Source organism: Mya arenaria, chromosome 14 (genome assembly GCF_026914265.1).
Source record: "Mya arenaria isolate MELC-2E11 chromosome 14, ASM2691426v1".
Classification (NCBI taxonomy): Eukaryota; Metazoa; Mollusca; class Bivalvia; order Myida; family Myidae; genus Mya; species Mya arenaria.
The window spans coordinates 51,985,604-51,999,867 of record NC_069135.1 but is presented as its reverse complement, the minus strand read 5'-3'; the positions used below and the strand labels follow the sequence as shown (position 1 = coordinate 51,999,867).

The 14,264-nt window shown below is 34.0% G+C and overlaps 1 protein-coding gene across 3 annotated transcripts in view; it reads left to right on the top strand.

Annotated features, from left to right (window-relative positions):
• Positions 1 to 6,304, top strand: part of LOC128217276 (host cell factor 1-like) — a 28,757-nt gene extending 22,453 nt beyond the window's left edge. For 2 of the 3 annotated variants that reach the window (XM_052924308.1, XM_052924306.1), the window contains 4 exons: positions 200 to 376; positions 692 to 992; positions 2,063 to 2,123; positions 2,247 to 6,304. In XM_052924308.1, coding sequence (XP_052780268.1) covers positions 200 to 376; positions 692 to 992; positions 2,063 to 2,123; positions 2,247 to 2,310 — 603 coding nt within the window. In that variant the 3' untranslated portion in view covers positions 2,311 to 6,304. The remainder of the gene's footprint in view (positions 1 to 199; positions 377 to 691; positions 993 to 2,062; positions 2,124 to 2,246) is intronic. The other variant, XM_052924307.1, reaches the window with a different exon arrangement.
• Positions 6,305 to 14,264: the final 7,960 nt, after the last annotated feature.

Sequence of the window (14,264 nt, the reverse complement as noted above, 5' to 3'; positions counted from 1 at the left end):
TAGTTCTTTAACATGAACTTATTAAATTTTGGGTTCAAGAAAATTAAAATTAAAATATTTGATATTTTTTTTATCGCAATAATTTTTTTTGTTGGACCCAATTGCCCGAAGAACCCATCCCCAAAATAGTTTCAGCCCTCCAGCTGCCAGGTCAATCACATCCCTAAATTCACATGAACATTTTTTCTCTACTTCTCAGGATCACAGTGTGTTGAAGCGTCAGGAACTGATGCCAGGCACGGCATACAAGTTCCGTGTCGCAGGAATCAATGCGTGTGGTCGGGGGCCATGGAGCGAGATCTCTGCCTTCAAGACGTGCCTGCCCGGCTACCCAGGGGCTCCATCCGCCATCAAGATCAGCAAGGTGGGTTCTATTGTAAGTAACAGGCCAATTATTGTTGGTTTTACTGAATTTAAAATTGTCTCTGTCAAACAAAAGGGCACAGCAGGGTGCCTCACCCTGCTATTTACGCCTACCTGGAGCTCTGAATTGGTATTCATTTTAAACCATCAATAGTGTTAAAAAACCTTTCATATTACCCATGACTCCAAAAATAGATTAAAATATGAAAACAGAACATAAAACTTGGTACACACAAGTACAACTATGACATTAAGCAAGTTCCATGACTTTGACTCACATACATGCAAATTGATATTATTTAGTCACATTTAAGTTCTGCTTTATCAGAGCACAGACGGAGCGCACCTATCCTGGGAACCTCCACAGAACACAGCGGGGAAGATTACAGAGTACTCTGTCTATCTTGCGGTACGAAACTCTTCCCAACCAGTTGAACAGAAGCCTGGTACAGCCGCCCAGCTCGCATTTGTCCGTGTGTACTGCGGGCCTAATGCCTCGTGTGTGGTGAACTCTAGCAGTCTCTCTTCAGCACATATTGACTACACGACGAAGCCAGCCATTATTTTCCGTATTGCTGCGAGAAATGAGAAAGGTTATGGCCCAGCTACTCAAGTCCGCTGGCTGCAAGGTGGGGGTTTAATATTGGAGTTTTATGTATAATTATAAAGTTTTCATAAGCAAGTACATGAATGGTACATTCATGGTTTCATTTTCAGTTTTTAATACACCTTTTTGTAGCTTTACCTGCAGCATATGTGTGGGCTACCATCGTAGTTCCTTATGTTGTCGTTTCAATAACTTAAAGAAGTCTTTTACCATCATCAAAAGATTTGGTCAGAATATGTATGGGCAGAATATCTAGGTCAGGTTCTATAACCAGTCATGTTGGCTCAGTTGCTCAAGAGTTATGCCCTTGAATGGGCAAAAACTGAATTTACATTGTCTGCTCTCTAAATTTGGCTAAACGTACAGCCGTTATCACTAATCTTTGTCTCCTAAAATTAAGACCAGCATGTTTTGTGACAGTTAGCGCTCTTGTTCTAGAATATAAACGTAGCTTATACCCGAATCAAATCCACAAGCATGCTTCATTCCCATCATTGTAAAGCTCATCATTTTGATTAAAGTCATGAAAATGATCTCATTATTAGCTCATAATTGTTTATCAGATAGGGAATGTTGCCAATCTCATGACTACTTATTTTGTCAAGAACTTGATAATGGAGACGTTCATTAACTTGTGTAGCCAACTCAGTGTTGCATATGTCATTTTGAAAGTAAATTATACGGACAATCAAAATATATGTTGTTGCCAAAATTGTCCCAACATTTCTGATCTTGTCGCATTTGGCAACAGTGGCGAACTCAAGTGTAAAACCTTATATTAAACTGATGAACAGAGACAATAGAGGTAGATAGTGTGATAGTTTGAAAAGCAATTTATGGCAAGTAATTGTCACAGTGTCATAACCTATACAGGTGTTGAGAAGTGTGTAAGCCGCCCAGTAGCTCAGTCTGTAGTGTACTCATCCTGTAAGCTAGGGGTTCGAGCACCAGTCTGGCAGCACACTTTTCTCACCCTGTGTTTGAATACCTTCCTTTGATCATAGGTCAATCTGTTGTTTGATCATTTTGTTTGGTTATAATATGATTTTTATATCTTCAGGTAAAGTATATCTTTAATGTTTTCCATTTTAGACGCAGCTCAAGGAGCAGTGCCTGCTGCAACCAAGATGGCTGTCAAGAGAACTGTAGACTCGTAAGTTATCTTTATTACTAGCCACACTATTTACTGTCTCTAAACTGGTTTCATTTACCATTTTGTCCCAACATCCAGCAACCACACTCAGAATATTTAATTGTGTTCTTTTTCTATTCATAGGTCACAACTGCAAACAGCACTCTCTCAGATGAAGAAAATGAGACCAGACGAAGAAGGCTTGTAACTGCACACAGGTGGTCGTAAATGAATGTACCACAATATAATATATACACTGTGTTGCTAAAACGGATGGTCAAAATTAAATGTAACACAATATATCATGTACATTGTGTTGCTAATACATAAGGGGGTGAAAAGCGAAAAAGGTTGCAAGTGAAATTAAATCAGGATCATTTGACACCATCTTGCTTTCACACCGCAACATGTGTTAACCATGGATGGGGTTGAGATTTGAGGTTTTAGCATCCTAATGTCGACTTGTTTGTTGATGTATAAAGTTTAACTGATTTATGATTAAGACTGAAGGTTTCAAAGTTGTATATAAAATTGTCTCAGAGCATTTTGTTGTTGGTTCTATTAATGAATGTTACTGTTTTCTAGTTGCTGATTGTTGTAATGAAAATGCTATAGACTTTAGTCTATAAAATACCTTGAATGAAATTTGTTATTTTAGCATGATGTTGTTAATGTAAAATGGATGAAAATGATCAGTTCAGTTTTAAGTTTATTGTTATTATGGCAATATTAATATATGGTTGTTCTTAATATAAAGCAATACACCTGACCAGCTCTTTAACAAGGGAAATACACCGTAGTTTCGATGGAACAAATGTGCCATAATTTAGAAGATGTTTTACCTCGAATTAAAAGATAGATTTCTGAGTATTAGGCCACAATTAATAAAAAGGTTGTTTGCCAGTTCCTGACCAGCTAGTAAAAAATTCACGACTCAAATGTTTGTAAAGTCTCTGATAGCCATTTTTGTTTTTATTCTGGAATTAATGAGTTAAGCAGTAAAAAACACCTACCAACCCATGCCTAAAAAACGAAGGTATGGATTTATAAAAGAATCTATTTATAAATTTCTGAGGATCTAATTGCTCCAGGGAGCAAATTTGAAGGCCTGATAGCCCTTAAAAGGGCTTGGAAAAGGCCAGTTTGGATTCTGAGGCCAGCCCCAAAAAGGGAACTTAAGGGTACCCAAAATCTTATTGCTAAAATAATTTTATCTGGTGAATCACATTCCTGTTAATTGTGGCCTTAATCTAGGTAAAATTGGATGAATGTTTTAATTTTTTGTGGTTGTTAACGTGTATACATACTTGTAAATAAGTTGTTAAGGATATTTTGATGGCATTATACTCAGAATGGATTGTTATTTCTGAATCTGTTTTAGGAGTTGAATTATTTTGGGTACAACGTTATGTGGCAGCATGATTCATCTTGAAAAGGTCGAGAAAAATATGTTATGGTTTCGGCAGTTGTGGAGAATTGGAAATACAATGTAGTTTAATTTATTCAAAGGATGTTTGAAGCAATATTCTGCTTGTCTATATATGTATTAACTTCATTTCAAGCTTTATCAATTGAACTTTAAGGACAGTTTTACCTCTTTTACTATAGGGCCTAAATAAATTTTAAAAAATTGGTTCAGGTTACCCGTCTCTACAGGAACCTACAGAATAGATGCAGACCCTACCATATTTTAATACATGGTTTAAAACCTTCAAAGCTTTATACAGAAGATTACTTGAACAACATTCTCTAATGATGACTATAAAGCCTGATAAAAAAAAAATACCCACCCAAAGTGTTTTTAAAAAGGATGTAACCCTAACCAAACCATTTATTTTTGGTTTAAGATGAAATGCCGCTGCCTTCACCGAAGTATACTTTTATTTGACCTCTGCAAGGGTTCGTTTTTGTCTGAGTTACATGTACATAATGTTGAAGCATTTACCATTATTTGTGTTTTTCATTATCATGATCGGTTATATCTCAGATACATACCATTAGGGTGAGCCATCCATCATTAAAACAAAAAAAATGCTACTTGTAAAGTTAGAAAATGTTTAAATCAAATATTTGTTTATCTTTTACTGAGAGCTTTTTTTGATAAATTCATTATGTTATGTAAAGTGACACTTTTCTTCAAAATCAATACATACACATGTATAACAAAAAAAAAATTGAGTGATAAACCTTTAACTACTTACTTAACAATGCATTTATGGAAAATATAAGCTACTGATAACAAGATTGTTACCGTGTATTTATCTGCTGAAAACGCAAAACTATTAAATGATTGGTGAGTGCTTAAAGATTTACTAGGATCTACTATCGTTTCATAAGGTAGAAAAACCGTGTTTTTTAACAAATTAAACTCAGTGTTACTTTTAAGAACCCTTGTTTTCTACATTTATTCTTTCTTTTTTGTATATTATATCATTTGTATTAATTGTGGTAAATCTTATTTGGGTGTAAAAGTGCATCTTAAAAAAACAAATAATTAAAACTGCTATATAATCATAGTAAAATTTTTGTTTTATTAACTTCCTTGAATAAATCATATAAAAGTCGCGTCATTATGGTCTTAATAAAGAAGTAATCCTCGCAAAAAAAATATAATGATTAATCACTATAAATTCAACTTAGAAAAATCATATGGATGTTAGATCTGAAATGCAAAAACACATCTTTTCATCCCAATGATGGATGGCTCACTATAAATAACTTTCATAATGTAATGATGAAGTTTGATATTAAACATACTTACGCCCATTCACGAAGGTCATAAATTCATGTTCATGCGAATATTTTATTACTAATAATTAAGTGCTATAAAATTTGATAAGAAATTGATTCATCGTTGCTCTATTTATGTACATGTTCATGTATATTTTTATTCCTTCTGAAATATATGAATTAGTTCTTGTCATGCCATGTTTATAATATCATTTTCATCAGCCATTTTAAGAATCCTATTAAACTCACTGATTTCTCTCAATCCTCATTGATATCTGAATAACCAAATTTTGATCATTTACATGTCATCTTCATCATCATCATCATTATCACTAATTACCATCATCATCATTATCATTGATCATTATTACCATCATCATAATCTTTGTCATCACCATCATTATCATCATCATCATTGTCATCATCATTATCACTAATTATCATTTTCATTGTTAACAATATTATCATCATCATAATCTTTGTTGTCATCACCATCATTGTCATTATCATCATCATCATCATCATCATCATCATCATCATCATTATCGTCATCATTGTCATCATCATCATCATCGTCGTCGTCGTCAACATCATCAACGTCGTCGTCGTCAACATCATTATCATCATTACCCTTATTTGTTTGATATGTTAAATCACATCGCTGTAAATTCATCATCATCATCATCATCATCATCATCATGGAGATGACAGATTCATTGCTGTATTAATTCAATGCTGAACTGAATAACACACAAGGGTCTAACAATATTGTTTGTCAAAGTACTTCCTTTCAAACCAAAAGGTTGAATTGTTGTACTACATAAACTGTATGCACTAGAACCAAGAACAACTAAAAATAGATAATTTTGATCTCAGCCCGAAAATGACAACACCATTTCTTACCATGTTGAAATGGTAGAATTAGCAGATTTCAAATCAGCTTTTAACATTTCAGTTACGAAGGTATCTTTTTTTATATTATTTAAAGTTTACTTGGCTGCTTTTAATCATGTACACTGTTTATTAGGCGCTTGAGGAGTATTAAGTTGGATTACCTCGGCCTTTTTCCATCGAGAACAACGTAGGATGTATGCCATAGCATAAATAGTTAAGATTCCTAAAAGTCAAGTCCTTAGGCTTAACTGCATACTTGTAATTGAAATTGTTAAGTGATCTACTTGCAGCTTAGTTAAATGTAAAGAATTCTGACATTGTAAACCGTCCATATACATCCGAGGTTGTTTTCCATGGAAAATGGCCGAGGTGTTTCAATTGTATTATGAACAGCAGCAGTAGTCTCTTTCCCCAAGTAAAACTGTGTACATTTTCGAATAAAACTTGGTCATAAGTAGACCAGATATCAAACCATGATCGATATTGTCCTAGAGTAACTCATTGATGTATATAAATGCTAACATCTATCTATTGTACAAAAATCATGTATATTACATATTAAATATTCATTTAGTCATGTATGTTTTCATGTGTTTTTTTCTGCACCTTGTTGTGTATTATTACGGCAAATGAACCAAAGTGGGAACCATTTGTCTTTATACCCCACCCCCCACCCCCCCCCCCCCCCCCCCCCCCCCCTCCCCCGCCAAACAAAGTTTGAAGGGTATATTGGAGTCACTCTGCGGTCGGTAGGTCGATCGGTCTGTTGCAGTTTTCTTTCACAGAAAGATGACTTCTACTGGACTACTGCATACTATGGTAAAGCACAATGAGAGGAAATGCAGTGTACAGGATCCATAACTCTTACTCAGCTAATCACAGAGTTATTGCCCTTTGTTACTTTTTCTTGTCTGGAGCATAATTTCAAAACTATTGGATGGAATTCAATAAAACTTGTTACAATGATAGAATATGATTAGTGGGTGAGAAGTTTATAAGAACCATAACTTTATTTTAGCTTATTACAGAGTAATCACCCTTTGTTACCTTATTGTCCAAATCATTATTCGAAAACTACAGAAATGAAATTATTTGAACTTCATGCAATGATGAAGCCCTATGAAAGGAAGTGCAGTGTTCAGGAACCATAACTATTTCAGCCAATAACACAACTGCTGCCCTTTGTTACTTTTTCTTGTCCAGAGCAAAATCTCAACTACTGGATGGCATTCTATAGTAACTTCATTCAATGATAAAACATAATGAAAAAATGTACAGTTTTTCAGAAACATAAATGTATTTTAGCTTATTACAGAGTTATAGCCCATTGCTTCTCTTTCTTGTCCACAGTATAACTTGAAAACTAAAGGATGGAATTTAATTAACCTTCCTACATTGGTAAAGCACATTGAGAGGAAGTGCAGTGTTAATGAAACATAACTCGACTTGGCTAATTGCCCTTTGTTACTTTTTCTTGTCCATAGCATCACTTTATTATATACTACTGGATGGTATTCAATAAAATTTCATTCAGTGATAGAACATAATGAGAGGAAGTCAGAATGCAAGAACCATACATGTATTTCAGCTAATTACAGAGTTATTGCCCATTGTTTCTTGTCCGGAGCATAACGTCAACCATTCGTTTCCGTCCAATACCATAAGCTTTTCATTGGTGGATAGTAATGCAAATGGGTGTGTAGGTAGCGTATGTGAAGAGCTTCCTTGGGAATGATTTTGAGGGGCTGTGGTCAAGGTCAATGTAAAAATAGAATTAATGGATAGTTATGAAAGTTGGTGCGTTTGTAGCTTATGCGAAGAGCCAGCATGTGATGCTTTGCCCTTTCCGGTGTATAACTGAAGAGCTCTGTGAGAAATGGCCCTCAAACTTGGTAGGCAGGTTTTTCATTACTAGCAGGTGAACCATATAAGAATATAAAACCATAGGTAAAAATGAAATCTTGTTCCATATTCTACAGGCCCTAACGAATAATTTGATATATAAAAGTTACTGTTATCTGACGTAGACCGGTCGAGTGCACAAAACCACTCTCCGTTTGCTACACTAATATTCATTTTGAGGTCAACGAGTCAATGTCTTGGTGACCTTAATTTCTTAACAACCTATTTACTTCTTTTTGTAGATATTTTGGTAAGCTTAAGTATAGAATATATGTTGTCATTATTATTTTGAGTCATTGATGTTGAAAGGATGATAAAAAAATTTCAATACCGTGATTTTTTAGGAATTATTTTCACCGCCTGTGCTTTCCAAATTGGGGAAACAGTCGACCTTAGGCAAAATCAGGCCAAAATAGCTAATATGATGGCAAAAATACATGTTTTGACTTTTATATGCATTCATTATGCTGTGAAAGAGTAAGTCTTGTCAAGATTTTGTTTATTTTCAAAAGATTAATTGCTTTTCTTTTGTGTTCATTAATGTAATCTGCATTTATCAAATTTGGGAAAAATATAAGTTTTGGGGGAATATGGACATTTTTTCGCAATGGGAAACAACCTAAAGAACGCAGTAAATTGCACCAATAAAATCAATGCAATAACAGAACAAAGTTTCTTTCATCTTGTCCTTGTTATCATCATTTGAAATGACTTGAAATAACAATGGAGTTTAAGTTAGGTAAAAAGTGGCTTGTTCATGGAGTAGGTTATAGGCAGTGTTATATATCAAAATACTCGGCAAAGCAAAAAAAAAAGTATATGGAAGCGATGGCCTAAATTTCCAAAAGTGTTGTGTGGCCCGAGAAATCTAAGATGGCGTCCAACATTGCCGCGAAAATTTCAATTTAGTATATATGTTTAAAGGGGCTGTACTCCGTATGATAAAATAGCGGGGAAAAAGAACATTGTCGAAAACTGACATAAACTTGGCATCGATGTGTACAATGCATTGAAACTTACTAACTGAAGTACCACATAGTTTACAATTTATTTAAGTTTAGCAGTTATTTCGTATTTTTCCATTAAAAAAGATTACTGGGTATGTCTACCAGGTAGAATTCATTCCTTATGCGCGATTGGCTAGTCAGTGTTATCACGTGATATTACAGAGGTAGGTTTATAGCTTAATTATGTCACCCAATTAGAGTAAGCCTTCGTAGCTCAGTGGGTACGACGCTGGACTGCAATTTTGGCGACACGGGTTCGAACCCGGTCTCCGACACATTTTTTTTTTTACATTTTGGTACTTTTTTACAATAATGATATCAAAGCGTAACTCATTCTATAGATAATTGTCCTGAGATTCGTTACATAAATAAACTTTTTGATGCCAATCTGGTTTACAGTCCCTTTAAATATGGTTGTTTTTTTACTTAGATAAGGATGAATAACCACATGGTTATGACTTCTCTAAAATTGTACTTCAAATTGATATAGGAACAACATTGACCACTTCAAGGTACACGTGTGCAATCGTCATTTCAAGTTCAGATTATGAAAAATACCCCATTTTAATATCATTTTTATTTTTTATTTTAATTTCTCTTTGGTCTTCTTTGAGATTAAAATACTAACAAAATGGATTGCTAACAGTTCAAATACTTTTATTTATTACAGCTATCACACTCAGATTTCAGCTGATACGTTGGAAAATATCAACTTTAAACACATTATTAATTCTTGGTATATATATTTTGGAAAGAAACAGATGTGAGCAGTTTAAACGATTTCTGACAACGGTATATTTTCCAATGTCCTTAAATTACTGTAACATGATATCGCTTAGTGAATAAGAGTTGAATTAAATACATATATTGATATTTTACGTGATATCATTATACATCATGATCTTTCGAAACAAACTAATGGATTTCATGAAAACAAACACAATGCTATCATTAACCATATAAACGCGTCCAAAAATATACCTCAGGTGCAAAATTGCCAACGCGGCATTAAAGCTACGCTCTTTCAGATTGAAGGTTTTGACAACTTGTGTTTTCATTTTTTTTGTGTCTTGGAACGAGCCAATTTATGCGAAAATGCATGGAAACCATTGATATAAGACTGCTTACAAAAATTCAGATCGCAGATTTTTGAAGTTCAAAAATTGATGATTTATGCATTTTTCTTAAACCGTTAGTAACGGTGATAGCCATAAAACATTCATTTTCGAACGGAAATATGAAAATCTGCGATCTGAGACAAAAATAAAAAAAAGTTGTCAAAACGGTAAATCTGTGAAAGTGCATCTTTAAAACGCAACATATTTTAGTGAATAGATGATATAACTGTTTCATATTGTACTTCGTACTGACATACGCATTTTGAAATCAAGGTTACAATCATTTGAATGTCAAAATGCAAATATTACCAATATCGACAGCGCTATCACTTATATTTTCATTTTATTTGAAAAAGTCATAACATTTATAAAATCACAAAACCGTATTTATTATATTTAATTTCTTTTCCCATATTAAAAGGCAAATCAATCATGTCTTTACTTTAGCTGACCTAGCTTATAATTTTTTTTGTGAGTTTCATATAAGCCCATTTAGCCGAAAATATCACGTTTTCGTCCATCATGAGGTTTTCAAATCAAATGCGTTAGCATTTTTGTACAAAACAACCACCGGCACCGGATTTTTAAACTAAATCATTTTTTTTTTAAAAATCCAAAAAAAATCTTATAAATCCAAACTGAACTTATAATTATATTTCACCAAAAATGTGATTTTTTTTATAACTATGCACTTTTTTCTGTATACTAATATTTTTTTCTTCACGTTTTTGGTGTAATAAATTTTAGTTTGGATTTATAAGATTTCTTTTGGATTTAGAAAAATACATATTTAGTTTGAAAATCCGGTGCCATTGCAAACAACCCAATATACGTTTCCTGGTCGAAACAGTATTTAGAAAGCCAAAGCGTGTTTCTATAAGTTCATTTAGTACCTAAAACCTCATTAGAGCCATATTTTTAAATTGTTGACAAACTACGTATATAGCATTTGGACGGAGTTAACGCGACAATCATTTCATACTTCACAAGTTTAAAATGCATTGATGTTTTAAAGCTCTCACAGATTTACCGTTTTTACAACTTTTTTATTTGGTGTCTTGGAATGAGCAAAGATTTGCGTAAATATCAGCAAACCAGTGATAAAAGACTCCTGACAAAATATCAGATCGCAGATTTTCATATTTCCGTTCCAAAATTAATGTTTCATGGTTAAAACCGTTACTAACGGCTTAAGAAAAATGCACAAAACAACATTTTTTTAACTTAAATATAAAAATCTGCAATCTAATCTTTTGTCAGCAGTCTTATATCACTGATTTCTATGGATTTTCGCAAAAATTGGCTAGCTGTTAGACAAAAAATAAAAAAGTTGTAAAGACGTTCAATCTGTGAGAGTGCAGCTTAAAAGTGACTCGCTCATGTTTTTGGACCTAAAATACTTTCCCCGATAATGTATCTGAAAACACTTATTTTATCATTTTTTACTCTATGACATCGAAATTGCAGAAAAATATAGTTAAAGCATAACAAAGTATTTTGGTTTTTATCGGGTACGAACCTACGCAGGTAAGGTCAAGATGAAATTAACAAACAGTCAGCTAGTCCACACGGTCACCGGAACTTTAACAAAAGTTGTGGATATATTAACCTTTGAGGGTACATTGATTACATCAAGTGATAATGTCAATCAACCAATCATGAACACACTCCACAGCCGTATTTAATTTTCAATCGCGTTATTAACGCTCATGAAAATTGTGATATTCAAAGACAATATTTGACCAAATACCAACATTTGCTGAAGAGTTCCAGCTTTTGTTTTTTTTTGTTTTAACACACCTTATGATTTGCCACACTTTATTTATTTCGTAATTATAAAAGTGCATTTTACAAACCATGAGCGAGTCACTTTAAAGGCCTTGTTTAAGTAATGTTTGGCATGATAATCCCCTGCTGTGCATATTCTGCTAACCGCACCCTTGTGACAGTAGGGGCAAATTTCCTGTGTATTCGTTTATTGGCTCAGGGCCATTTAGGGTCAATTTATATAATAAAACATCCCAAACTGCACAGCAGCATACTCAGATTGGAGATCTAATAAGACAATTATGCAATAAGATTAAGATCAATTAATAACAGAGGCTGTGTACAAATACATGTTTTTTGTGTTTGTTTTTTTTGTTGTTGTTTTTTTTTTTTGGGGGGGGGGGGGGTCACTTATAGAAGGCTTAAACCAGGCCTTTAAGATCACAAAATATATTAAACCTTAAAATTGTGCCGTTGTTTTTATATTATGTATTAATCTCTCAAGTTCCATATATTTTCGACATATGTATCTTTATGCAACAGTTTCTGTGCTAATATCGTGTAATCTAGCTTAATAGAATTACAATATCACCAGACTTGCATGGGAACAGATGCAAAATAAAATTAGGGTCGTGTGGCCATTAAAGGCTACCTTCATCCAGATTACAATCATATACCATAAAACTGGCTTAAGGAACAGATTGACATTAAATGTAATGATACAAAGTCCATAATCAACCAATAAAAACAGATCTTGGTTAAGCCTAGCTCACACTCTCACCATTTTTTTCTGAATAAGTATCCGATTTACAAAGTTTTGTGAAACGTGGCTTAGGGTCAATATCCTTCGTTCAGCATTTGGAGCTCCTCGGTTGTTTTCGATAAAAATGATCGAGGAGTTCCAAATGCTTCGTTCAGCTGCCATTTTTTACAGCCGTCGTTTACGCATACGTGGTCCGTAGATATCCGTTTGATATTTCAATTCGAAATGAATTTTCGTTATAAATTGCACAAAGGAGTAAGTTACAAGCAATGTTATATGTCAATTGGTTGGGCAAAGTAAGTCTGTAGTATATGGAAGTAATGGCCTAAATTTCCAACGCGTTGTGTGGCCCGATAAATCTTAGATGGCGTCCAAAATGGCCGCGATAAAATTTCGATTCAGTAAATATGTTAAAATATGGCAATTTTCTTTACTTAGACAAGGACGAATACTCAAATGGATATGACTTTTCTAAAATTGTACTTCAAATTTACCGTATATACGTACACCATTGACCACTTCAAGGTACATGTAATGGTCATTTACAGGTCAGAGTATAAAAATAAAATAAACTACAGAAGACATTAAAAAAATAGCCGATTATTGTGATATACGGAAGCTAACGGTATTTTCTTTAGAAAATACACACTTAAAGTCATGGTTTTTTGAATGCAGGATACTGCCACAATATTTATCTTTCACATAGACGAATGAAGAAATAGAAAATGTAAATTCAAATACCTGAGGAGTGTATACACCACAGGAGTGACATTCAACGATTCTGATAATATGCTAGGTGATCAAGAGTTAAAGGCATTTTTTTTAAATGAATTAGTATTTATTAAAGTTCACCAATATTTCACCAAGACACATTCTTGATTTTTTTTATAAACTTATAACTCAAATTCTCAATTATTCAAGAGTAGAGATTCAATACCGGGTCTCAGGTCGAGTGCACTCATTTAGTATTTTTCAAATGGTAACTTGGCGCTAAAGCATTATCTCAAATGACTTTTTATGGTTAAACAGGTATATTAAATAAAATAAATGAAAGTTAGTTTACTACTATTAAATGTTGGTTAAAGCTTTAAACATGCAGCAATAAGAAAAAAAACCCATTAAATACGCATGTTTAATGTTAAAAAATCAATTGATGGAAACACAACTAATTGGGCTTTGAAAGTGAAAATGTTGTATGTATGTATGTATTTCTTTAGACCTTGGGGTCAAGGATAACCCGTGAAAGTGCAAGCACTTATTTCCAACGGGGTCCTTTGTTTTTGCTGAAGGGGCAGCACGCTGAAGAGACAGTGGTGAGATACAAGGAAGTCCGGGTGCGATACGCTAGCTCTTTTTCGAAGAGACCCATTGGTTCTTTTACGTACTCGGTGTAAAGCACCGATACACGGGGTACAACTTTCCTGGGTTAAACCAGTACTGAGTACACCACTTTTCCAAGCACTACCCTTTAAATGCCGAGCGCCAGGCAAGGGAGCTACTCGTACCAATTTTAACGTCTTTTGATATGACGAGGCCAGGGATCGAACCCACGATCTCCCGCCCCGTAGGCGGACGCTTAACCACTAGGCCACGGAGATGGCAAAACGCATGTCACCGTAGATATATATCCTCAGGTATTTGAATTCTGTTACTTTTCAATATAGGCTTTTACGAAGCATGATCAAATCAAGGAGTAAGGATACTTAATTATTCTTACTGCTAGTTTAACAACCACTGCAGTGTGATTTTGTTCATAAAGTACTTTACGACACCTTCCACACTTGAACGGCTAAAATGAAAGATCAAATAAAAAAAAGTTTACTAAACATTAAACAACGATATTCGCTAAAAACGAACCGGCGTAGGATTACAAACAACGCAAATGTATACATGTTTTATCTCAAGTGAATCAACATTATGTTCAACAAGTGTTTTTTGCAATACAAATCATTTAGCTACAAAACTTAAAAAAGGGGGAACT